The following is a 27,702-nucleotide window of genomic DNA, read 5'->3' on the forward strand; positions in this document are numbered from 1 at the left end:
AGAAACAGAAAACAAAATGTTGGCCTGAATTCATAAGGTCACAGATGAAAGTCAGAACGCGTAAGAAAGAAACTTTAACAATATTTTTTGGCTGAACCCAAGCTGTTTGGGACTCTCTTTCAAGCAATGCCCAATAATTTATGTTGTAAAAAACAAACAACAAATCTCACAAACTTCTTTGACATCAAACTTCTTTGGTATTGTTCTTATCAAACAATAAGACTGTTGCCTGCATTTTTCCTGTTTTATTTCATGAAGATACACCCTGAGGACTCTGTTCTGTGGTACAGTTCTTAGAATCTGTTCAGTAAATCTATTTTTAAAAATAAGACATTAAAATCTTCCATGGCCAAGAAAAGATTTCAATGTAATTTAAAGACTCTTAAACGCGGAAAGCATTGTACTAAGTGCTTGACGGGAGTTATTTAATTCTCCCCCCAACAGTATAGTATAGACACTCTATCCTCCCCAAGTTACAGATGAGGAAACCAGAGAAGTTAAACAACCTGCCCAAGGTCTCTGAAGGGTTACAGCTCCATCCAATCCAGGTAGGCTTTAAAGGTTTTATGAGCATCAACTAGATGGCCTGGGGAAAGTCACGCAAGCTCCCAGAATTTGAATTTGTGATGTTGACTGGGGACAATGACGCCTGCCTTGCAGGTGTGTCATACAGATTAGATATAATACATGTAAAATGCTTAGTACAGAATCTGCATCACAACAAATTCTTCATACAAGGAAGCTATGTTGGTGTCCTCTTTCTGTTGTTCTCATAAACTGTACAAAATCTAATGGGACAAGAAATGTATTCCTTCTCCTAATGCCTCGATGAGGATAAACTGAGGACACTGGGAGGCTATGGGTTATGGACCCGGTGAAGGACCCTAAGAACACTTACCACAGTTTGGTCCAGGTCTATCCAGCCAATGGGGGATGGGCTATTCTCTGTGCCGTGAAACTAGGCAGTGGGTATTTATGAACTGAACAATGGAGAGCCTCACTCAACCCGTAAAAGCCATTCTTCCTGGATCCCTTTGGGATACTCTGGGAAAAACTGAGCTCACTCCTATGGTAATCCAATAGCCGTTACGTGGACCAGTACAGAGGGCTGATGCCAGCAGGTTTCACATCATCTCATCTGCACAGCAATCCCAGGAAGTAAGGATTATTTTGCTTATTTCATAGGGGAAAATACAAACCTAAGTCTATTTGACTCATAAATCCGTGATCTTAAAATACTGTGCTTATGAAGAAAGACTGGTTGTAAGGGAAAAACAATCAATTCAACTTACTGTAAGCAAAAGAGGAAATCTCATTATGAAAGTATTTCACAGATTTCCTGAGAAACGAACCAGAACTGGAAAACAGAAAGTTGTGAGCTTTCTCACTCATTCTCTCTATCTTTTCTTTCTCTTTCTAGAACCCCCCTCTACTCTTGCTCAGCCCTGTTATAGAATTAGCCACTCCACACTTCTGAGGTTGTATGATACTGGTCTATGCTCTCCTGAAGACTGCAAGTTCCCAGGAGAAGAATCTTTTTTTTTTTTTTTTTTTAATTCTTTTTTTCTTTTTTCATTATCCAGGTGGGGTGTGAAAGCCGAAGAGGGAGCCACAGAAATTTCTGAGTCCAGCTCATTCTTATGTGGGAGTCTTGCACACCCCTGGTAGGTGCTCACCGTCTGTTTAGATACCTCAGGGCAGCCAGTTTTACTGTGGGAGTCCTGGCTGGTAAAATACCCTCCCTTTTACTACTCCTGCCTCTATTAATTCCCCACCATGGGTCCCCCTGCCCTGCCCCGGGGAAGAGGGAGCAGGCCTGGAGGCAGCCCTGGCCCCAATGTTTCCCAGTCCCTCCCATCCCAGCCTCTGGCCCACGAGCCCCAGTCATCAACATTCCTTTGAAAGTGGGCACACAGCCCACACCCAGAACAGATCTGACCACCCTCTGGGTCTGACCTCCAGACAAGATTTCCCTGCCATTTTGTCAGCCCAGCACCTGGTGGCCAGTGCCCAGAAGGACAAATTGCCCCAGAGGAAGAGCTGTTGGGGGTCACTCAGGGGCCAAAGGCAATGATGAAGGGGGAAGTGGGAGTGAAGACTACCCTGCTCTTGAGGATGCATAAGGAGTAAAGACCCCAGGAGGGTCCTCGTTGAGATGGGAGATGCAGAACCCACGGCTCCCTCCCCTCTGGGCCCAGCTCCTGAGATGGGCTTTCGGAGGCAGTCAGGCCAGGGCCAGGGGTGGAGGGGAAATTGTGAAGAGAGGTCTCCTTGAGGGGGCTGAGGTCTCTGAATCGGCAGGGGGCTCAGTGAGGGAAATGAGGGCCCAGTGACGAAGGAAGGTTATCCGTGGGGGGATCCATCAGTGAAGGGTCCCCGGGAGAAGACAGAGCTCAATATAGGTGATGAGGGGAAAAACTCTAGGGCTTTCTTTTTTTGCCAGCATTGGGGGCTCAGTGGTGCAGCCTGGGCCCTTTGCCACCCACCCTCTCCCCTCTCCCCTCCCTCCTCTCCCTCCTTTCCCCTCCCCCCTTTTCCTTCTCCCTTGGGCCACAAGCCTCTGCTGGGCTGTGGTTGGTTGTGGGGGAGACGTGTGAACTTGGAGAGAGGATGGAAACTCTGCACAGAGCCAAGGGCAGTGTGTGTGTATGTGGGTGGGGGTGGGAGGTTGAGTTCAGCCTCATCCCTCAGAACCGGCAGGCCCAGGGTCTCCCCACTTCACACCCAGGAGAAGACTTGTTGGTCCAGCCTGGGTTGTGGTCACTGGTTGCCTGTTCAAGGATGTCAAGCAGGAACCATCCCTGTGAATTGCAGGGATTAGGGACAGGAAATTGACGCTTGAAATGGATAAACACTGGACAAGGTATCCTCCACAGCTATACTGCTTTCCTATAAGATGCTCAAGAATTTATTTATTTCAGAAAATTCAACCAAACATGCCCTGTATTAACATAAGCATTGAGGAGTGTGTAATTAAGATGATGTTAGGTGCCTAAAGACATTGTTTTAGGAGGAAAAATTGGTAAACCTAGGAAGTGCCAATTCAAGTACACCAGGCCAGCTGCCTGGTAGAGCCTCTAACTATCATCTGGTTTCTACTGTAGTGCTGTCTGATGGGGAAAAAAGCAAGCCACCTATATAACTTTAAACACTCTACTAGCCACATTTTTTAAAAACTGAAAGGAAAAAGGCAAAATTCATGTTAGTAATATATTTTATTTAACCCAATATCCAAAATATTATCATTTCCACATGCAATCAATATTATTAATGAGCTATTTTACATTTTGTCCTAAGTCTTCAAAATATGATAGGCATTTTAACATCTATAGCAATTTGGATGTAATATTTTTATTGTCAATATCTGATCTGTATTTAGATTTCCTAAAATATACAGTTGATCAAGTAGAATTATAGTCACGTGTTCCATTATTTAATACTAGTTCTCATTACTAAGGGGGATGAAATTAATTCAAGGTTTTTATTTTTCACGGAGCTAATCTATTGTCCAAATTGTTTCTTCTAGGAAGAAGGGATCATTGGTAAAAAATGGCCCTGTCTGAGATCGTGGCTTCTACTACTACACACACACACACACACACACACAAGTAGCTAGAAACTCAGAGCTACATCTCTTCTACCTCTTTGCTTGGTCTATGTGACAACAAATAATTTTTTTTTCACAGATTAACTGACCTGAGAATGTTGGAGATTTTTGAGATTTTGTTGTTATAATACTTATTTTTTTTCATTGAAACAACGAAGTTCCCTTAGGAACTTTGCCCCTGAAACTCTATAATTGCATACAAGGGCTCAGGAGACGCTGACAATGTAAATCACTGGTGGCAAAATGCAAGCAGCTGACATTTGTTCCCTTCTGGTAATTCTTGGGGACAGCAGGTATTGGCAAGGAGGCAACAGCCCAGTTGAGGACCCAGGCCAGACTTCCAGATTGAATGGCAGGTCAGGAGCTACTGGTAGAAGCCGTGTGGGTAATTAACGATCTAGGAGTAACAACATCAGGACAACACACATCAAACAACATCTAGTCTGGTGCCAGGGAAAGTCTCCCGCCAGGTAACACAGCTCCAGTCCCTGGGGTGCCAGCCTTCTCACACTCTCCTCTCCTTGGTATTGCTGAGCCTGGTGGGGCCTCGGGTCTTCTTACTCTTTTTCTTATTAGTGTTTTGTTTCAAGGAAGGAAGAGACAGCTCCAGCTCCCTTTTCTTGGCGTCCCAGTCTTCGTCCCGCTGATCGAGCTGCAGCCCCTTCTGCGCGGCGGCCTGGCGGTGGGCCCGGCACTGGGGCTCAGCCCTAGGAGAGGGGAGCCAGCTTTCAACCCCCAAACCTGGGACTGGACAGCCTGTCTGGCCCGAGGAGGTGCCCCTCCTCCGCCTTCTGTACGCGGCCTGGACACCTAGGCCATCCAGTCAAGGAGAAAGGAAGCCAAGTTCAAACATTTCTAAGTGTACACTTAGGGAGGTCTCAGACACCAAAGAAACTACTTTAAGGTGGAGAAAAATGGGGTGCCAGGGTGGGATGTTCATGGAATCAAAGACGAGCACTTAGTTTGAAGAAGGCCCTGCTCATTTTTAAAGTGCTCGCATCAATAAAGCAACCTGCATATTATGGGGAGCCTATTCATTTATTTTTTGATTGCATTTTTCCTCTAATTATAAAAGCTATTCCTATTCATTGTAGAAAATTTTAAACTGCAGAAACATGGAGGGAAGAAAATAAAAATTACTCACAATCAGACAAGTATGTATAGGAGGGTTTATGTTAAGAATAGTTAGATGATGTATATAGATAGATGATAGATACAGAATCACAGCATAGGTGATAGATGGAGAAGTAGATGAATTGATCATCAAACACACATGGACGATGGGAAGAATACAAAAACACTGTTTTGTACTTGAGGCCCAAGGTGAGAATGTGACTTGCTTAAGGACACTGGGGAAAGCCAGTTCATGGAGATAAACTTTGAGCTGGTATGAGGACAAGTGAAATTTGAGAGGATAAATAATCGTACAGGCTGGGCAAACAGTATTATATGTGCAAAGCATGATAAAAAGCATAACTCATTCAGAGGACCGCAAACCTGCTTGTCCCTCAGCCCCTGTGTCCCCAACAAGCTGCGAGTGACCTCTCCATATTCAGACCACACAGCCTCCTTCCTCTGGCCCACTCTTGACCCTTGTCACTGGAAAGTGTTCTTTTCACTGGCATTAGTGAAAGTCTTGCATTAGTGTTATTTATGTAAACAAGTTACCTCTTCTCCCAGACAGGGAGCTTCCTAATGTCCAGTGGTGTATCTGATGTATCTTTAAATCCTTTCCAGTATCTAGTTCAATGCCATGCACAGAGTAGGGCTCAAAAATATTTGTTTTGTTAAATTTTATTGAAGTATAGTTGATTTACAATGTGGTGTTAATTTCTGCTGATAAATATTTGTTGAATGAGAGATTTACTACTTAAGAGTGGCTGAATCAAAAGTTGAATTGTTCCAATAAGATACCTAGGGGACTTCCCTGATGGTGCAGTGGTTAAGAATCCACCTGCCAATGCAGGGGACACGAGTTCGAGCCCTGGTCCGGGAAGATCCCACATGCCACGGAGCACCTAAGCCGGTGTGCCAGAACTACTGAAGCCAGCGTGCCTAGAGCCCATGCTCCACAACAAGAGAGGCCGCCGCAATGAGAAACCTGCTCACTGCAATGAAGAGTAGCCCCCACTCACCACAACTAGAGAAAGCCTGCGAGCGACAACAAAGACCCAATGCAGCCAATAAATAAATTAATTTGAAAGAAAAAGATCCCTAGGATATTCCGAAAAGTGTCAAAGACTGTCTAAGTTTCTTTGAAAATTCTTCTATATCCTTTCCCTTCATCACCGTAGTCCAGGACCTCACCTACTTGCAACATGAAGGATTGAGTAATTCACTATGTAATCTCCTTGCCTGTAGTCTAAGGGTACCCAATCCAACCTGCACAGCACCACCACCACCTCTTCTACTGCAGGCGTAACTTGGCTTAAGCCTCTGTTTCATCTTGCCAATCCCCGGATGAGTTCACACTCATCTTCTTGCCCAGCTCACTGTGGCTGCCCACATACCCGGCCTTATTCTCCACTTCTCTCCAACGTCAATGCTCTGCTCTGCCAGGACACTCATCCCTCCACTGTCTCTCCACCTCCTCACATTCACACACAACCTACGCACATTTCCAACTTGGTACCTTCAGTCCAAATCAAGAATCTTTCTCCCTCCTCCATTAGCCAGCTCTTAGCTATCTTTTAGGGTCCAGATTAATTTCCCCTTAACTAAGATTCTCTCCCTTTAAGCCTGCTCTCTGTCACAAGGGAAGTTCCTCATAGAAGATGATAAGTAAAAAATGACTTACACGTGATGTGGTTGACCTTTGTTGTATTTGTCTGCTCAGCACTGCCTGTCCACTTTTCCTGGTAATAGCATTCATTCCCTGCTATTTGGAGGAATTGCTCCTCCTCCACTTCAGTTATGCCTGGGTCGTGTATCACATTCATTCACCCGGTGGTTACTAGGGAGGGGCTGAGACTACTCAGAGAACGTCAGTAGAGGATAGTCAAGGACAGGTCCCTGAGGAATTCCAACATCTAAAAGGCATGCAAGAATAAGAGCTTAGAAAAATCATGAGAAGAAATGGTCAGCGAGGAGAACCAGAAGACAGTAGCAGCAGATAAAACAATAGAGAAGAGTTATCAAATACCAAATTAAATGCAGGTAAGATGGGCATTGAGAAGAGGCCATTAATTTAGCAGCAAGAAAGAACACTAAAAAAAAAAAAAAAAAAAGGGAAAATTTCAGATACACAGAAAAGCCCACCAATATAATCAACATAAATATCTTGCCATGTGGCTTCATTTTTTTTTAAAGTAATAAAATCTTTTGGATATAGTTAAAAAAAAAATTTAGCAGCAAGGATCTCCGTGGATGAGAGCTGATTCAGTACAACGATGCAGGAAGAAGGCTGAAGAATGGATGAGGAAGTAGAGACAATTGTTTAGATGACTTTTCAAGTAACTTAGAAATGTAGGGAAGAAGAAAGACATAGCAAACATTAGAAGGGCCTCTAACTCTTTGCATGTTTGTTTAATAAGATCTGTTTGAGCATGTTCATAAGGCAAAGAGAAGGGAAAGAATAGAAAAACAAAAATACAGAAGAGAGCATGAAAGATACAGCAAAGAATGTGGGAATGCTGACCTTGTAGGAGACATAAAGGACTGGATGAAGGGTCTATATGGAGGGTTAATACTTCCCACAGAAGGATGGACAGGAAGGCAAGAAGGAACAGATGTAGATGTATATACGATATGTAGGTTTGAGACGTGTGAAAATGTATACCCATGGCTTCAGTATTCTCTATGAAGTAGAAAGCATACCCCCTGAGGGACAGGCTGAGGTATGATGGAGACTTGAAATTGTCAATGATGGAGAAGGACAGGAAGAGATAGCCAGAGTGGTCGAAGGGCTCAGCTGGAGACAGAAACTTCTGGTGGTACCCACCTACTTATTTGTGGGCTTAGCAGACCAAGAACAGGAGTGGAGAAGACAGAGACCAACCCAAGGCTGGAAATTCTGGATTATATGTTATAGAAGGACCAAGGAGTAGAAGGTTAAAAACGGTGGGAGGAGAATGAAAGAAGCAGTGTATCATGGTGCTGCAGACAAAAGAATACAAAGGAGCTTTTTGCTCCCCATCCAATTCTACAAAGATTAACCTGCTGCAGTCACTGACCCACAGTGCACTCCGTGCTTCAGACAGGAAAGAAGATGATGAATGAAGTACTCTGTGCTTCTGACAGGAAATTAAAGATGATAACAGGATGCTCTGTGCTTTGGACAAGCAGACTCCTTAGTTAGATATATCTCAGGAAGGATTTTAGTGAACCCAGCTTCTTGTATCTTCCCATACAAAGAAAAGCACTATAATCATTAACAGGAGACATCTGTTCTTTGTGATGAGCAGTTATCTTTTACCAAGGTGTATCCCTTAGCCAAAAAAATCATATATAAACTAGCCCTGCTCCCACCTCTTGGGAGCAGTTTCTCAGAGCTACTGAGAGGCTGTCTCCCCAGCTAAAGTCCTCAGGGAGACCCTGAATAAAACTGAACTCATAACTCTCACATCGTGCATTTTGCTTTCAGCCCACAGTGTCCAGATGGCAGACAGACAGAAGATAGTGAAATCAGCAGGCGGGTGGGAAAGAAGGCAGGTGGGAAGGAAAGAAGTTGAATGAGAAGAGGTCTTGCACTCAAATGTGCAAGATGATCTGGGAACTGGGAAAATGTGTGATGATCTGGGAACTGGGAAAATGAAGAAAGGGAGCTATGGTCACATGGTGGTATGTTAGAATCTTAAAGAGTCCAGAGCACAGGGTTGCTGATGCTGAGGTCCACAATGGATGGAAGTTATCAAATGTAGAGGATGATGGCAGGATTGGAGAGAAGACAGAGTCTTAGAGTCAGGACTCAAGGTTCTGCCTCTATTCCCCAAATCACCTTAATTATGATTTTGAATTTTTTTTTTTTTTTTGCAGGATCTTAGTTCCCCAACCAGGGATTGAACCCACACCCCCTGAAGAGGAAGCATGGAGTCTTAACCACTGGACTGCCAGAGAAGTCCCTGATTTTGAATATTTTTAATGTAGGACACCACTTTTAAGAGGAGGTCTCTTGGGTTACTTCTACAGATAACCAATCTCATCATCAGCAAAGATTTTACTAGTTTAACTTTCTGAAGATGACTTTATTTTCAAGAAGGGCATTTCACTATCACCCCCCTTCCCCAATGAACTGCCCTACAGATGGATTTGCTATTGATCTCATTTTTGTTTTCAAGCAATGCTGCCCTGACCCTGTTACTTTACTATCTCTTGTAGGAATTACTTACTAACCCAACCAGACTATACACTCCTAAATTTCATCTCCATCCCTCTCAGAGCCATAACTTTCATGTACATAAATAATACTAATTCTGTTTGAATGCTTGGCTGAGAGAAAATATTAACACATGCTGGAAAATTTCTCACCTTTGGTGAGTGTGTGAGTAGAAGATTCATAGATAAATAGTCATTTTAAAAGGCAGAAGGGCCCTTACGGATGGTAGCCTAATTCATTTGCTTCATTTCAAATATGAGGAAACTGAGGATCGGGAAGCAGACTTAACTTGCCCAAGGTCACACAGCTGGTTTGAATTCCTTTCAGGAATCTGAACGGGGGGGGATCCATGAATTTTGTACCATGTCCCATTTTCACATTTGTGTCCCACCTCTCTTATCTGAGGTAGTTTTTATATAATCTAAAACAATAATTATAATAATTATACATTATTAAAATTATAATAATGTATAATTATAATGTTTTATAATTTTAAAACAATAATTTTTCCAGAAAAATCATACAATATTTTTTATTAATTAACTGCTTGACATACTGCTCTAATTTTTATTTTCTGTAAGGTAATGATGACTTTTTAAAAATTGAAGTATAGTTGATTCACAATGTTGTATTAGTTTCTGGTACACAGCAAGGTGATCCAGTTTTAGATATACATATAAGAATATATATTCTTTTTCAGATTCTTTTCCAGTATTACAAGATATCGAATATAGTTCCCTGTGCTATACAGTAGGACCTTGTCGTTTATCTATTTTACGTATAGTAGTGTGTCTCTGTTAATCCCAAGCAGTAGATTTTGATAATAATCTAAATAATCTAAAACAATATAGTTTCCACTCCCAAACTAGCCATTTTGGCGAAAAATTGATAAAAAACAAAAACCAAAAACAAGCAAAAAAAACAACTCAAACAACAGCTGGCTGGATTTGCTCATTTCATTTTCGTCAACCTGAGACCACTGAGTTGGCAAAGACCTCAGTCACCAGCTCCGGTTTCACCACTCCTGTTTCTCTGGAAATAAAGGCAACTTACTTCTCCAGGAACGCCACACAGGCTTTCTGCCCGTAGATCTGTGCGATCCTCTTTGGGGTGTCTCCAAAGAAATCGGGAGCGTCGATGGCGGCGTGCAAGGCGTGGAGAGTTTTGAGCACGTTCAGATGGCCTGACTCAGCTGCGAAATGAGCAGGTGTCCAGCCCACATCAGTTACCAAGCAGGGCCTGGCTCCGTGTTCTATCAGGAGCTGCAGCACCTCCATGTGTCCTTAGATGTACCAGGAAGAAACAGGAGATTAAGATGAAAATGTCTCTGCCGGAACAAGGCCAGAGCTAGCCTAGGTGGCACAAAAGAGGGGGAGACGTTTGCCCTTGAGGCCCCCCAGTTTCCTAGCATCGCCCCCGCTTCCTTCCTCCTCTTCTTTCCAGGGACCCAGTGCCTCACCCTCACCCCTTTGCTCCTGCTCTGGGCCTGAGCCCTAGAAGGATCCCTCTGCTCCTCCCAGGACACCCTCTTCCCCTGTCCATTCTTGCAGACCGTGCCCAGGAATCTTGCTTTTTCTCCCAAGTCACTCTACCCTTGCCTGTGCTGACACTCATAAAGCTCGCTCGGCTTTCGGCAGGCTCACTGCTGATTGCAAAACCAAATATTTTGCAACGACGTGGATGGACCTGGAGGGCATTATCCTAAACGAAATAAGTCAGACAGAGAAAGACGAATATCATGTGATCTCACTGTAGGTAGAATCTAAAAACAAAAAACTGAGCTCATAGACACAGAGAACAGATTGGTGGTTGTGGGTGGGGGGGGGGGAGTTGGGCATGAAATGGGTGAAGGTGGTCAAAAGGTACAAAATTCCAGTTATAAAGTAAATGTCATGAGAATGTAATATATAGCATGGTGACTATCATTAATAAGACTGTATTGCATATTTGAAAGTTGCTGAGAGTAAATCTTAAAAGTTATCACAAGGAGAAAATTTTGTAACTATGTGTATGGTGACAAATGTTAATTAGACTTATCGTGGTATTTCACAATACATGCAAAAATTGAATCATTATGTTATACACCTAAAACTGATATAATGTTGTATGTATGTCAATTACATCTCCATAAGAAATACTGTAAGTCCCACTTACATGAAAGCTAGCACAGATTAAGAGCACTGGTTTTCTAGTCATATAGATGTGGGTTTATACCTGACAGTAAATACCTCTTGTGAACCATGGCATCCTGGACAAGAAACAAACATCCATGGTTCCGTTTCCTCATTTGTAAATTAAGGATATATTCACTTACCTTACTGAGTTGCTGTGAGGTACAAAAGAATCACAGGTGTAAAGTATACAGCACAGGGCCAGCATAGAGCGAATGCTCACTGGCAGATGCTTTAGTATAGCTCCCATCCCTTTGTCCTGGAAAATCCCCCCAACTGATTTCTCTGCAGCCAGGCTTGCCTCCCGCCAACCCATCCTCCATATAGGAGTCAAAACACATTTTTAAAAAGCAAAGTTGACTGTAATACTTTCCTAACATTCTTCAATGGTGTCCTAGGGCTGAAGGTCTTGACAAGCCCCTTGGCTGAGTTTTTGCCACCATCCTCCTCCAGTTTTATAACGGAGCCTCGTTTGGCGTGGCCCCCAGCCATGAACAAGACAAAGTTCCTGTCCCACGGCAGCAATGATGCTCCATTCCTGCTAGAGGTCAAGAGGGCAGAGGGCCACTATTAATTGAGAGTCACTACGTGCTAGGCAGTGCACACTCGCTATCCTACCGAATCCTCACCCCAAGATTCCAAGGCAGCACTACTGCGCTCATTATACAGATGAATAGATGAAGGCCCAGAGCTGTTAAATAACTTGCTTAAGGTGCTACAACTAGTAAGTGGGGGTGCCAGGGTTGGAATGGCTCCCATTCATTCATCTGGCTCCCAAGAAATGTTCTTTCTACTACCCCACATCGACTACCCGCTGGGAACCTCGTGAACGGGGGTCTCGAAGGGATGGATCTACGTAGGCACTGCCCACTCACCCTTGATCGCAGCCCAGTGAAGTGGGGTTCGGTCATTCCAGTCCACATCCTTGTAGTTTGGGTCACAGAGACCTTTCTTCAAGATCTTTTTCACTGCACTGTAGTCCCCTGCAGCCACAGCTTGGTGGAGCTTTGTCATGTCGGACAGTTTGGCTAATTCCATGACCACAGAAAACAACTGTGGGAAAAGCATGCCACTTAGGAAATTCTCTGCAACACCTGATTCTTAGTAAGTGATTGCATAGGGTTCCTTATTGTTTACTTTCTTTCTTACCTTACACATCTGCATTCAGGGTTGCTTCATGTGTGTGCCCTGTTGAGTGTGTATTTGGATCTTAGCTGCTGTGGTTACTGCCTGCCAATTCCCTATCCAAAAATTATCAATAGTTCCTTGCTTCTTATAGGATCATAGGCTAACCTCATGGGCTGACATTTGCTAATTGGCCTCAAACCACTTCCCAGTACTACTTCCCACTCCTAGTCCAAAGTGCTAGCTGTGTGACTCTGAGTCAGTTGTGTAATTCTGTGCCTTATTTTTCACATCTAAAGAATGGGTATAATTAGCCAGGGGTTTGTGAGGAGACAAGGATAACCCACGTGAAAAGTTTACACTGGATACAGAGCAGGTACCCCATAGAAATTACACATTATTGCTACACAAAGTCAGGAGATGGACAAGATGAAAATATACAAATAAAATGGGTAAAAATTGTTTACAACATTAAGACACAAACCAACAGTTTTCAAACTATAGTTTATAGACATTTAGAACTCCCTGGGACCCTTTTGGGCGATCCATGAGGTCAAAGCTATTTTCATTACAATATTAAAATATCATTGGTCTTGTCCACTGTGCTGATAACTGGTTTGATTGTTCAACAGCAATGATGTAGAAAACTGCTAGTGCCTTAGCATGAAACAAGGCAATGATACCAAACTAGACTAGCAGTTAAGGCATTCCTCATCACCACACACACAGAGTTAAAAAAAACAACAACACACACAAAACACACACACACACAAACTTCAGTAAAGAAATTAAATAAGAATTATTTATATTCAATTTTGACCCTTGATTACATGACTTAATAAAAGTGTTTTTATAACATTGTAAAATGTGTCAACATTTGGAGTCTGCACAACTCCACGAAACAATATTTCTTATGTGACCAGTGTATGACATTACCAAATCATTGCATGGGTCAAGAGATCTATTCAAGATAGACGAATGAATCTTAGTGAAATAGAGTATGAAAAGTACATTAGGATCATTTCAGATTCTAACTAACTTTTAAAGTCCTACCACTTGTCCAATTTTGGTGTAGCATCAAAGAAGAATATCCACAATTATCTGGAAAAGGTTATAAAATATTCTTCTTTTTTCCAACTTTATAAAGGGGTAAAATCAGATTTTCTTTATATACTTCAACCAAAACAAGGAACTGAATGCAGAAGCAGATATGAGAATCCAGCTGTCTTCTATTAAGCCACATAATAAAGAGATTTGACCAAAAAAAAAGCCACTCTTCTCACACTTTTTGTTTTAGAAAGTTTATTTCCATAAAATATTATTTATATTATTGTATATTAGGTTTATTATAATTTTTGTACATGAATCAAGAAAGATTTTAAAATTTTCTTTGTTTTAATATCTAATAGGGTAAATATTGATAGCTATAATCCACATAAACAAAAGCTCTCTGGAGTTCTTAGTAATTTTTAAGAGTAAAGGAGTCCTGGGCTTCCCTGGTGGTGCAGTGGTTAAGAATCCCCCTGCTAATGCAGAGGACACAGGTTCAAGCCCTGGCCCAGAAAGATCCCACATGCCACGGAGCAACTAAGCCCACGAGCCACAACTACTGAGCCCGTGTGCCACAACTACTGAAGCCCGCACACCCAGAGCCTGTGTTCTGCAATAAGAGAAGCCACCACAATGAGAAGCCCAAGCATGGCAACAAAGAGTTGCCCTTGCTCTCCACAACTAGAGAAAGCCTACGTGCAGCAACGAAGACCCAACGCAGCCAATAAATAAAATAATAAATAAATAAATAAATAGAATATTATGTGGGAAAAAAAAAGAGTAAAGGAGTCCTGAGACCCAAAAGTTTGGGAATTATTGATATAAACAAATAAGGTGCTGAGACAGAAAAGAACAAGGAGAGTCACCTGGTGAGGCCACTGGGAATGTCTCTTTCATCTCAACAAGAAATTAAGATCTCAGGAAGAGGTTGGCGTCAACCATACAAACTGTGGCCCAGCAGCAGCCACACCCAGGAATCTGTTAGAAATGCAAGTGATTGGGCCCCAACTTGGACCTACTGAATTAGAAACTGGGGTCTGAGAGGAGCTATCTGTAGCACTGTAAGCCCTCCAGGTGAGTCTGATGTACGCTGAAACTCGAGGATAGTTCTAGAGTGGGAGAGAAGCAAATAACGTTATTAACATGCAATACCCTAAGTGTTATGATGGTGGTGATTTTTTGGGGTACAGAGGGAAAGTCTCATTCACCAAAACTAGGAAGTGAAAAGCCCTTTTCTCCCAAGGTGTCCTAAGCTGGATATCAAAAGGATGCATCTGAGTCATCTTGGGGCCCGACAGTGGTGGAGGATCCCAACTTAGGCACACAGCAGGGAGGCACATTCTGAAAAGTGCAAGTAACTCCAACTTAAGTGTGTAGACCAAGGGTCCACACATTTTTTTCCTGTAAACGGTCAGATAGGAAATTTTTTAAACTTTGTAGGTCAAGAGGCATAAACAAGACTATTATGTAACAAGAGAAAAACTCCTGCCCTGTTTACCAGGGGTGGACCATCCTGGGGGAGGAAGGGTAGGTGGGGGTGGATGAGTATGCACTGTGCCCAAAAGCCCTCAGCTGGAGACGTTCTCAGGGCAAAGAGCTTGAGGAAGAGGGGCCTGGTCCATGGGATGGTTACTTTTGCTCTGTCCCAGTGATGCCCAGATCCCAGTACAACCTCTCCTCTCTCCAAAAGCCTGACCATCTCAGGTGGACAGCTGGCGGGAGACAAGGTGACTTGCCTGGTCTGAGATCCCACTGCTCAGTGGCCAGCAGTTCCAACAGCAGAGTCTAAGTGTACATGGTGACCAGTAGGACCCCGGGCAGTGGCTAGGCCCAGCCATGGGCTTAGGAGGCAAGTGCTGGGGGCAGATGGGGGAGCTGGGGCAGAGAGAGTCACCTCAGTTGGCTCTCTGAGGCTCACAGTGCTTGCCCCCTGAGGCCCACCACCACAGGAGGTAACCATGGGCCTACAAAAACAGGGAGTGAGCCAGGAGTCAGATTGGATCCGCAGACTATAGTTTACCAGTCTCTGATGTATATAAAGTATTGGGATGTTGCTGAAATGCAGAGTCTGATTCAGCAGGTCTGGGGTGGGCCTGAGATCCTACCTTTGTAACAAGTCCCTACAGCAACTACTAGTGCATAGATCACACTCTGAGAGCATTGTCTCTCTAGCTACAGGCAGGGAAGAGAGTGCAAGACTGGAAACCTGAAGTCAAATAGAGGTAGCGAGGATGTTGTTCTCCACAGAAGAACTACGTGAGAATCACTGGTGGGTTTAAAAAAGAATAGATGCTTGGATCTCAGTGCAAAGTGGTTCTGGATCTCGGAGTGTGCAGGACAAGGACATGTCTTTTGCATGAAGTGGGTACTCAGTGTGTATGTTGAGTAACCAAAGATGACACGGGTTGTGTTTTATCTTTTCGGCTTGTTTGTCTTACTAGAAAACCTTGACACTGGAGCATTTGATCAATGATAAAAGAAAATGGTAAACAGAAGTACTACAGGATTTCCAACCGGCAGGAATCATGAAAAGTCACATCATTGTGTCTGGGAGCCTCTTTGCTTGCCTTTCATACAAACCTTTAGGCAGGTTTATGCAGAAATCAACCCCATTGGCTTTGCAATTGAGTTCATACCTAGGATATTCCACCACTTCTCACGGGGAAGTTGCAATTCAAGTAGAAGTTTTCAATGGAATATAAACAGAAGATTTTTCCAAAGAAAAAAAAAAAGACATGTACAGAGCCAATAACCGCATGAAAAGATGCCCAACATCCTTAGTCATTAGGGAAATGCAAATCAAAACCACAATGAGACACCACTTCACAACCACTAGGATAACTATAATTTAAAAGACAAATAATAACATGTGTGAGGATGTGGAGAAACGGGGACCCTCATACACTGTGGTGAGAATCTAAATTGGTGCGGCCACTTTGGAAAGCAATTCCGTAATTCTTCAAAAGGTTAGACATAGAGTTATACGACCAGTAAATCCACTCCTAGGAGTAAACCTAAAAGAAATGAAAACATATATCCCCACAAAAACTTGTACACACATGTCTATAGCAGCATTATTCAGTTGTTAAAAAGTGGAAACAACTCAAATGTCAATTAACAGATGAATGCATAAACAAAATATGGGACATTCATATAATGGAATAGTTTTTGACAATAAAAAACGAGGAACTGATACATGCTGCAACATGCATGAACCTTGAAAACATGTTAAGTGAAAGAAGCCAGTCACAAGAGACCACATATTGTAAGATTCCATTTATGTGAAAAGTCCAGAATGGGCAAATCTATAGAGATAGAATGTAGATTATTGGTGGCCTAGGACTGGGATGAGTTGGGGGTGGGAAGAAAGCTAAGGAAGATAGGATTTCTTTCTGGGGTGATGAAATGTTCTAAAATTAGGTAGTGGAGGGTGATGTTTTCACGATTTTGAATATATTAAAAACCCCTGAACTGTGTACTTTAAAGAGATGAATTTTATGGTATGTGAATTATATCTCAAAAAGCTGTTTAAAAATCAATGATACTATTAATTAGAAACTTTCTTACAAAAAGCCAAAAATTTATTTGTAGAAAACAGATACAATTCACTAGCCTACCACTAACTACAAAAATTTAGCAAAATTTCCTACGCTAGAATCCTTGTAAATTTGATTAAGCGCACTTGAATTTCCATCTTTCTCGTGAAAGATGTCTCAGTGTAAAAAAAGAAGCCAGTAAATATAGGTTGTAATAAATATGAAAGATATATAATAACTGCAGTAAAGATCTAAAGACAGAGGTAATGCAAAAATACTTACTATCCTGTTTAAAATCTGCAGCGCTCACTGTTAGCAGGGAGTCCTAGCTGCCCGTCTTGTTGTGTTCACACCATGGAAACTGACCCCACCCGCCTTATTAAAGCCCGCCAATCAACGTCAGCCTCACAAGGTGGGGACCGGCTAGGGGCGGGGACTGCTCTTCTGCTTGCACTGAGGCTGTTCAGCGATTCCTGTCTGCTTCTGTAGTCCAAAAGGGGTCTTTAACAGGTTCTTCTGGAACATCATTTGATTAAAAAACAAAAAAAGAAAAAACCAACCAAACAAAAAAACCAATCGCCAGTTCCCACCGCACCGCGAAGGAGGTAAACTGTTTGGTAACTACCGTGAAGTGATGGAAACAACGTGTGCCCCTCACATTCAGAACCTGCTATGAGACTACAGGCAAGGCCTTTAACTTTGCTGAACCTCTTTTTTCTCATCAATAAAAATGAAGTTTTAACACCTTTCTCATAGAGCTATGAGAGATGAGTAGTTGAAATAATTTATAAAGCACCCGGCACAGGGTAGAGGAAGGAAGAAGGGGAGGGAGGGAGGAAAACTTTAAGTGCTTCCGTCTTGCTTCCTCTTTTTGTTCCCTTACTCTAAGCAGCTGGTATCTTTATGATGATGCTGGTCTAAGAGCCCTTCTCCCTTCCTCCCTCCCTTCCTTCCTTCCTTCCTTCCTTCCTTCCTTCCTTCCTTCCTCTCTCTCTCCCTCACTACCCCCTCTTAGTCCTTCTCCCTCCTCCTTTCTTTGTTTCCTCCTCCACTTCTCTCCATCCTTTCTTCCCACATATATTTGGTGAGTGCCTTATATCTACCAGACACTGTGCTGGACCCTCTGGAAAACAGGGCACTCACTCTTCCTGTCTTCTTTGAGCTTAGAGTTCAGAGAAAAAGACAGACAATAAGCAAGAAAGCAAGTAAATGTCTACAGGTAAAGTGACAACTTGTGTAAGTCTCTTGAACAAACGATGTGCCATGACAGAGACTAACAAGCGAGAGGGTGATAGAGGACGGCCTAAGAAGTTGACCTCTGTGCTGAGACCTGGCATAAGAGAAGAGGCAGGGAGCTGGTGAAGATGTTCCAGGCAGAAAGAGGAAAATAGTTAGGCTTAAGTGAGGAAAAAGAAGAGGAGGCTGCAGCTGGTCTATGGGGTATGCGGCAAGAAGAAAAGATGAGTTTCATATAGGTAAGAGCTACATCATTCAGGGTCTTCTATGATACGTCAAGGAGTTTGGGTTTTTTCCAAGTACAAGGAGAAGTCATTGAAAGGTTTTAAGCCAGGGGCAAGATGCTGCAATTTATATGTTTTGAAAATTTGGCTTCTACATGGAGAATAGGCTAAAAGGACACAAGACTGAAAACAGAAAGACCACTGAGGGGGCTACTGCCCAAGTCCAGGCAAGAAAGGATAGTGGCTTGTGTATTTGGCAGCAGAGATGATGGAGAGAAGCGAATGAATGAAATAAAGAATTATTTAGGGGTTTTCAATGAATTAATTAATATTTAATTAATGTTAACAGGACTTGTCAATGAATTAGACGTGAGTAGTGTGGGAAATGGAGGAATCAAGGAGGATCCTTGGGTTTCTGGTTTAATCGACTTGGTGGGAAGGTGGTGATATTTGGTGGTGTGGTGGTGACCGAGGAGAGCCAAGTTTTGAATGTAGAAATGTAGTTTAAGTTAAATGTTCCATTCTGAATGTGTTAAATTTGAGATACGTGTCAGACAACCAAATATCAAATAGGAGTCCAGAGTTCTGTGACTTTAGGGCTAAAGATACACATTTGGGAGTTATCAGCATATATTTGATGTTTCAAAGCATAGGTCTATGTAAGATAAGATTAAGGACAGCGGGTACAGAGAGACCATCGTTCTGAGATCTGGTGGCCAAGGAAAAGTTATTAAAGGAGATTAAGAAGCACTGCCAGGGAGGCAGAAGGGAAACAGGAGAACATAGCTTCACAGAAGCTGGAGCGCGGTTGGAGGAGTAATGACCAACGATGTCAAGGAGGGCAGAAGATGAGTGAATGCCTGTTACATTCAGAGGTGACACCCCTGAGACCCCACGCCCATCGTCAAAGAGCTCAGTGCCTCCCAGCACTTTCGAAGCTTCATGACAGTTCCAGTTCAGCTTTCATTCAACAGACATATAAGCAACTGACATGTGTGGAATGATGCAAGAGTACAAGGACATTCCCTGCCCTGGGGGACCTTTTAATCTAATAAGGTACAACCAGTAAGAACTCGCAGCTGTGGCCATCAGCAAACCACATGCATCTGGGGCCGCACCCCCTCCTACATGTTTCCCTCCCCTGATAATAGGTTTCTGACACCTAACTTCTTGCCACGCCATGAGGTGGCCAGGAAGTGGCGCAACCAAAGGGGGAGGGCCCCAGGCTATCTCATAAGTCAAGAGTGAGATGAGATACTTCCATTGAATTAAAAAGAAAAACATAAATGACTAAAAAAAGGTATATGTTGAATCTAAAAAATTTACAGTTATGGATATTATCTCATCAATCTTAATACCAAGTCTGAAATACAGATAGTTTCCAAGCAAGGAAACTGAGGCTCAGAGGGCGTAAGCATCCTTAGACCAGGTCTGTCTACTTCCTGATGTGAGTTGAATGTGAGAGAGTTGATCAAACTCAGGGCTTGGTGGTGTTACTGTCAGAGTCCAGATCTCAGGGAAGTTCCAGGGTTCCCCACACCTGGGCCTGGGAAGGCGAGAGTCAGGTTCCATGCGTGACTTCTGGGTCATATGTTCTCGTCCTCCTATGACCATCTTGTAGGAGCTTTCATGGGGTCTTCTAGTCAGGGAGCAGCACCCCAGCTGACATCTAGGATCATCCCTGGAATCAGGAGAAGAGAGATGTGCTGGGTCTAGAATTTCGGCACTGCTGCTGTTCAGCACAAGCTGGAAATGTATGCCGATCCAGCATGAGAGTTATGAAAGCTTGATCTGGGGAGTTAGGATTTCTAGATTGGCCATGTTTTCTCTCAGGTGATATTTTGCCATCATGTGTCCTTCAGAGACCACCTTCAGAGACAGCTGTGGTTCTGCTCTCAGCCTCTCCTGGTCCCGCACAACTTGAATGTGGGTCTTTGCAGCTCTATCATATATTGACTTTTGGATGGGCTTCTATAAGGGATTTGTATTTCTGTCTTGGTACCAGGTACCCCTTCCATCGAGTAGTCCTTGTCCAGATATTTCATCTTTTCTACCATCTCTGGTGGACCTGCCTCTGGCTCAACTCCTTTGAGGAAGTCTCTTCCATTTTCCCCATCAGATCCACTCTCCACTACTCACTACCCTGGGAGCCTTGCCTGCATGGACAGTACTCATGGGCTCCTGTGCCTCTAGCTTCCAGTTGGATCTGGCCAATTTTCAGCAGGGGTTTGAAGGGTGGGTGGAAAGTGGGGTTGGAATATTTGGTCCTTTGGTTTCCTGCCTGGAGTTTGCTGCAGTGGCCACAGCTTCTGTCAGGTGGCCCCCTCCATAGAGTTACCAGGTCCCAGTCATTGCTTTTCCCTCTTGCTCTGTCAGGTCCATAGGTGGTAAGAGGCACTACACAATGCCTTGTGGGGTTCCCTAAATCCTGCTCCCACTTTTGGAAACAGTCACTTTATCAAACACACACCAAATAATCCAGTTTGAGGATGCCACATACTCCCTGTCAGGATCCAGACCAACGAAATGGGAATTCTCCAAGCAAAGGAGGTGCCCCTGCATGGAGGCCAGACTGCTCAAGTGTAAAGTGAGTTGAATGCAAGAGACCTAAATAAAAAGGAGTTTGAGGCCAAATCCTAGAAGGCCTCAAATGCCACATCAGGATATCTGTACTTTATTTCTCCCTGTGCACAATGGGAAAAGTTGACAGTTTCTGAATGGGGAAGTAAGATGATTACAAGTTCATCATTTTAGAGAAGTAATTTTGCCACAAGAAGGAATAATGTTTTCTAGGGTGAGGGACATGCGTGGAAGAGAAAGAAAGAGTTATGAGGCAATAAAAAAAAGCATATACTTTGACTGAGAAAATCTATTTCTAGGGATTTATCACAAAGAAATAATTAAAAACATGCACAAACATTTAACTGCAAGGATATTCATTGAAGTGCTATTTCAATAATTATAATTTATAAATATTCCAGATTTCTAATAAATAACCCAGATTTCCATTAGAAGGGAAAGTAATATATAGCTTTTTGAAATGATACTGTAGATGTATATTTATTGGCTTGGTAAAATGTTAGCATTACACAGCTAAGCTAAAATAGAATCTTATAAAAAGATCAATACTTTAGTACATATGTAAGTACTTGTTTATGTAGAGAAAAGCTTAAAACAATATACACTGGGTTTAGATTAGTTGAATGAGCACCTGTAACTTACACAAACAAAAGAAGCATTTTGTAATTGTCAAGGGTAGAGCTTTAGAGGACTTGATTAGCGTGGTAACAGTAGGAACAGCAAGGAAGAAACTGATGACATTAATTACTTGGAAGCTGGATTAAGGAGCCTCCTACATCTTAATTGAGGTTAGTAGGAATGTTATCAATGACTTGGGCAAGGTTGTCCTGGAGACCAGTTTGGCGAGCCAGATCTCAGAGTCTTGTGTGCATGTATACAAACAAGTCAGTTGTGACACCCCAGTCCCAAGAGTCCATAAGTAAACCAAGTCTACAGAAGGCATTAAGACCTGCCAAGGAGGAATGAAGGCTAAGCTTGGCATTGGATCATGACTTTTGGAATTGGCTAAAATACTGAATAAAAGATTGTTCATCTTCTCTCCACTTTTGAAACTTAGAGGCATGTTCGTCTAGGACCTCTGGAAATGCTTCACCTCTGAAGTCTTATGCTTCAAATTCCATTCTCTGACCATGACCTTCTACCTTCCTACTTCTGTCACTCTACCTCAGGGTAGGTTTCTCCAAACCACTCAAATCACCAATATTTTTCATTTCTTTCTGGTTATTCATATTATGTATGTGTGTAGTCATATAGGTATGAATTCTCTTTCCCATAGCTGTGTGTATATATATGTGAGAGTGAGTCAAAAATTATCCACACCCCAGTTATATTAAAACTTCTGCTGGCCACACTGTCTTATCAGCACTCTCCATTCAAGGCTACTGTCTCCCCAGTCACTGCTGTGCAGGTGTGAACATCTTACATCAGTTCATTTGTAACTGCGGTGCGAGCAAAAATGGATGCCCCACTTGTGACTTGCACGAAAGAGGAGCAGCATGCAGTGATTCATTTTTTGTGGTCTGAAGAGGTACCTGGTGCCATTATTTATTGACAACTTTGTGCACAGTATGGAGAAAGTGTTTTGTCACAAAGAAATGTGTATGAATGGATAGAGAAGTACAAGGAAGGTCACACAAGTGCTAGCCATCAAGAAGGAGCCGAACAAAAAGAATACCTAAGAATAAACCTGCCTAAGGAGACAAAAGACCTGTATCCAGAAAACTATAAGACACTGATAAAAGAAATCAAAGATGATACAAACAGATGGAGGGACATACCATGTTCTTGGATTGGAAGAATCAACATAGTGAAAATTACTATACTACTCAAAGCAATTTACAGATTCAACGCAATCCCTATCAAATTACCAATGGCATTTTTCACAGAATTAGAACAAGAAATTTTATGATTTGTATGGAAACACAAAAGACCCCAAATAGCTAAAGCAATCTTGAGAAGGAAAGACGGAGCTGCTGGAATTAGGCTCCCTGACTTCAAACTATACTACAAGGCTACAGTGATCAAGACAATATGGTACTGGCACAAAAACAGAAATATAGATCAATGGAACAGGATAAAGAGCCCAGAGATAAACCCACGCACATATGGGCACCCTATCTTTGACAAAGAAGGCACAAATATACAGTGGAAAAAAGGCAGCCTCTTCAATAAGTGGTGCTGGGAAAATTGGACAGCTGCATGTAAAAGAATGAAATTAGAACACTTCCTAATACCATACACACAAATGAACTCAAAATGGACTAAAGACCTAAATGTAAGGCCAGACACTATAATACTCTCAGAGGAAAACATAGGCAGAACACTCTATGACATACATCAAAGCAAGATCCTTTTTGACCCACCTCCTAGAATCATGGAAATAAAGTCAAGAATAAACAAATGGGACCTAATGAAACTTAAAAGCTTTTGCACAGTGAAAGAAACCATAAACAAGACAAGAAGACAGCCCTCAGAATGGGAGAAAATACTTGCCAATGAAACAACAGACAAAGGATTAATCTCCAAAATATACAAGCAGCTCATGCAGCTTAATACCAAAAAAGCAAATAACCCAATTCACAAATGGGTGGAAGACCTAAATAGACGTTTCGCCAAAGAAGACATACAGATGGCTAACAAACACATGAAAAGATGCTCAACATCACTAATCATTAGAGAAATGCAAGTCAAAGCCACAATGAGGTATTACTGCACACTGGTCAAAATGGGCATCATCAAAAAATCTAGAAACAATAAATGCTGGAGAGGGTGTGGAGAAAAGGGAACCCTCCTGCACTGTTGGTGGGAATGTAAGTTGGTACAGCCACTATGGAAAACAGTATGGAGGTTCCTTAAAAATCTACAAATAGAACTACCATATGACCCAGCAATCCCACTACTGGGCTTATACCCAGAGAAAACCATAATCCAAAAAGAAACATGTACCACAATGTTCATTGCAGCACTACTTACAATAGCCAGGACATGGAAGCAACCTAAGTTGAACAGATGAATAGATAAAGAAGATGTGGCACATATATACAATGGAGTATTACTCTGCCATAAAAAGGAATGAAATTGAACTATATGTAATGAGGTGGATAGACCTAGAGACTGTCATACAGAGCGTAGTAAGCCAGAAAAAGAAAAACATACCGTATGCTAACTCATATATATGGAATCTAAAAAACTGGTACTGATGAACCCAGTGACTGGGTAAGAATAAAGATGCAGATGTAGAGAACGGACTTGAGGACATGGCAGGATGGGGAGGGTGAGGGGGATGAAGGGAAAGCAAGGACAAAGTGAGAGAGTAGCACTGACATATATACACCACCAAATATAAAATAGGTAGCTAGTGGGAAGCTGCTGCATAACACAGGGAGATCAACTTGATGATGGGTGATGACTTAGAGGGCTGGGATAGGGAGGTTGGGAAGGAGTCATGGGAGGGAGGGGGTATGGGGATGTGTGTATAAATACAGCTGATTCACTTTGTTGTGCAGCAAATACTGGCACAACAGTATAAAGTAATTACATTCCCATAACAAGATAATAGATAGATAGATAGATAGATAGATAGATAGATAGATAGATAGATAGATGATAGATAGATAGATAGATAGATAGATGATAGATAGAGAGATAAATGAAAGAACAATTTTTTTTTAAAAAAAGGAGCCAGACGCTGGTCCACATCCACAGCTGATGGCAACACTGAGCGTACATGTGAAATGATTCTGTTGAATAGATGAGTGACAGTGGATTATGTGGCAAATCATTTGCAAATCAGCCAGGGCTCTGCCTATAAAATAATCCATGACAGACTTAGGTTTTGAGAAGTTTGTGCTGAAGCCTAAACTTTGGATTAAACGCAGAGGACTGCTATCCAAGGGCGTTGTGATCTTGCATGACAATGCACGTCCACACACTTCTGCCCACACTGTCCACACTCTGCAAAAACTTCGTTTTGAGGTGTTAAAACATCCTCCCTATAGTCCTGATCTTGCTCCCTCGGACTTTCACCTATTTGGTCCCCTAAAAGCAGCCCTATGAGGACAAAGTTTCACTTCTGATGAAGAAGTGAAGAGAGTGGTGCATTCGTGGCTCGCAGCTCAGCCTAAAACATTTTTAATGAGGGAATACAAAAGCTTGTTGACAGATGGACAAAGTGTTTTGAAAAGCAAGGAGATGAAAAATTATACATTTGTCTTTTCTAAAAGTTAATTAAAATAAATTCTACAGCCAGAGTGCAGATAATTTTTGACTCACCCTTGTATATGTGTGTAGTATAGTAATATGGATAAGAATTCTCTTTCCCCATAGGTGTGTGTGTATATATACATATGTGTGTATAGATGTATAGATGTATAGATACCTATCTATATCTCAGGTGCTCGTTCTGCTTGCCAAATATTGTTCTAAGTAATTTTCATGCATTATCTCTTTTAATATTCACCAAACCCTTGTAATATAAATGTTATTATTATTTCTATTTTACAGATTACGAAACTGAGGGCTTAGAAGTCTGTGTATATTGCCCAAGGCCTTAGAGCTACTAAAGGTAAAACTGGATTTGAGTCCAGGTCTGTCTGACTCAGCCCTCTTAATTACCACATTTACTTTTGGAAAAGTATCTGAAGATAGGTACCAAATTGTTAAATAATTACCTAATGAGGTTGGGATTATGGGGCAACCCTCATATTCTATATTTTTCTCCTTTGTTTTGTTTAGATTTCGATCTAAAAAATTCCATCTTTTTACATTAACATCAGTATCCTCATTTTTCACTGCCTCTGGCCAATCTGCTCTTCCAGTTTCCAAGCCCAGATAACTCTCCTCTCTGGTCTAGTTCCTGGATTGGCAAACATCGCCGGGGAAAGCACATCACCAGACAGACTGACTCCATAACTAAGGAGTGGATACCAGTCACCATGGGGCTCAGAAAGCTTCAAACGTCCTCAGGCAGATCCCATGGTCATTCCCCAGATTCTCACTCTCTTCGTGCTTTCTTTCACTCAAACGATAGCCATATGTCTTTCCTTTTCTTTTTCATAAAATGTCTTAAATGCATTCTACACGTATTGTCTTTGTATCCTCATCTCTGTTCCTTATTGACTCCCTGCCTTCACCCTATCTATTATATTCAAATTGGTTTCAGGGGTCACTAATGCCTTCCTAATTGAGAAATCCAATAGCTCTTGCTATTTAATGCTATTTAATCAACAGCATGAATCATATTTTTAAAACTCCTTTCTCTTGATTTCTGTAAAGCTTCTCTCTCCCATTTTCTATCCTCATTTTGATTAACCTCTCACAGTTTCATTTATTACCTCCCCTTCCTCCTGCCTTCCATGAATGTGATGTTCCTTAGAATTTTATCTTCTACCTCTACTCTGTCTAAAAACTCTCCATGCCAATTCCATGCATTCTCAGTATTTTTATCTCTAATGAAATGATTTCTGCCCAGGTCTCTATATTGAGCTTCAGACCTACGTAACTAACCAACCAGAGTGCTGGCTCACTAGAAGGGAAAAAAATCTCATTTTGTAGTATTTGCTGATTTCTGTAACCAGAGGTTCCCAGTGTGGCTGATCTCAAGCCATCCATGTCTTATCACTGCAGACAGAGTTGGAAAATGTGCACAGGTGGCTCTCTCGAGCAGGGATAAGTTGACTTCATACACCACTTGGTACCCAAGGTCAAAAGGTCTCAAACTATTTTTTTGACACACTGTAGAAAACAGGTTTTATGTCAGTTACCTATATATGCTATGGAAATAAAATTCTATGAAACAACACTAAACCTTACCACATATGATACACTTTAAAATTTGTCATGTTCCATTCATTAAAAATAATTTGTATCCACTCACCAAGTAGATTCATAAGCCACCAAATTATGTTCAAGACTCACAATTTATAAACATCATCCTCGGATCTTTCAAACTCAATGTACACAGAATTGTGTTTATTATTCCACTTCTCCAACCCCCTCCTTTCCCCTAATTTCCTGCTCAGTCAATAGCTCCATCATCTACCTGCTTTCCCAGCTAGAAATCTCAGGGTCTTTTGGACTCATCCCTCTGCTTTACCCCTCATGGCCATTTCCACCTTGTTCACATCTCTCAAGTAGATCTTCCAATCTCAGTCTCCACTGTCACTATCCTGTTTTATATCACCTTTCACCTAATAGCCTCCCAATTCATCCCCTGCTTTTGGTTTCTCCAATCTCAATTTATCTTTTTTCAGTACAAAATTGGCTCCCAAAAATAAGGAATGCTACTGCTATACTTAAAAACTTTGAAGGTTCCCCATTGCCCCCAAATATTTCTCATTCATTTAGAAAACATCTATTGGACAACTACTGTGGGCCAGGCTCTGTACTGGATGCAGGGGAATAAAAACACCATGATTCCTGTCCTCAAGGAGCTTACAGTCCAAACTCCAATGCATTACTTAGAAGATTCTTTTAGTAGTTCCAGCTTATCTTTTCACATTACCTTCTGCTCCAGACTGTCTGTGCACCTGATGCTCTTGTCACAGTGGAGACCTGGACATTCCCAAGGTGTATCCTTCACTTCTAGGCTTCTGTTGGATGCCTTCTTCTTCCTTCTAGGCAAACTTCTACTCATTTTTGAAAGCTGCTGTCTTGGTAAAGCCTTCCTTTTCACACATGCCTTTCTTAACATGTTTTAAATGTCGAATCAATGTAATCATGTGCATATCCCAAATAGTTAAATAGTACTGAAGTACTAAAAGAGAAAAACCAGAGTCTCCCACTTCAGTCCACCCCAACCCCAGCCCAATTCCCCAAAGATAATCACTCAATGATTTTCCTTTTTAGATATCTGGTGATC

At 42.0% G+C, this 27,702-nt stretch overlaps 1 protein-coding gene across 2 annotated transcripts; it reads right to left on the reverse strand.

Moving 5' to 3' along the window:
- Nucleotides 1–3,249: 3,249 nt before the first annotated feature.
- On the reverse strand, nt 3,250–27,619 carry ANKRD66 (ankyrin repeat domain 66). 2 transcript variants are annotated; one of them, XM_057700281.1, is made up of 4 exons: nt 27,346–27,619; nt 11,968–12,145; nt 9,975–10,203; nt 3,250–4,314 (listed from the first exon to the last, which is right to left on the reverse strand). In XM_057700281.1, exons 1-4 carry the CDS (start codon nt 27,532–27,534, stop codon nt 4,113–4,115), a joined length of 798 nt encoding a protein of 265 aa, XP_057556264.1. In that variant the 5' UTR covers nt 27,535–27,619; the 3' UTR covers nt 3,250–4,112. The 2 variants fall into 2 exon arrangements, with proteins under 2 accessions (XP_057556264.1, XP_057556265.1); XM_057700282.1 differs by lacking the exon at nt 27,346–27,619 and adding an exon at nt 17,086–17,169.
- Between the last annotated feature and the right edge of the window lie 83 nt (nt 27,620–27,702).

This window comes from Hippopotamus amphibius, chromosome 11, assembly GCF_030028045.1.
Source record: "Hippopotamus amphibius kiboko isolate mHipAmp2 chromosome 11, mHipAmp2.hap2, whole genome shotgun sequence".
NCBI lineage: Eukaryota > Metazoa > Chordata > Mammalia > Artiodactyla > Hippopotamidae > Hippopotamus > Hippopotamus amphibius.

Bases quoted from the DNA above. Each gene is read 5' to 3' on its own strand.
- ANKRD66 (XM_057700281.1), bottom strand. From the start codon at position 27,534: ATGTTAAGAAAGGCATGTGTGAAAAGGAAGGCTTTACCAAGACAGCAG. The intron at 10,204-11,967 runs GTGAGTGGGCAG...GGTACATCTAAG, and splicing joins TCACTGGGCTGCGATCAAGG to GACACATGGAGGTGCTGCAG. The intron at 4,315-9,974 runs GTAAGTTGCCTT...CCCCTCTCCTAG, and splicing joins TGTGTGGCGTTCCTGGAGAA to GGCTGAGCCCCAGTGCCGGG.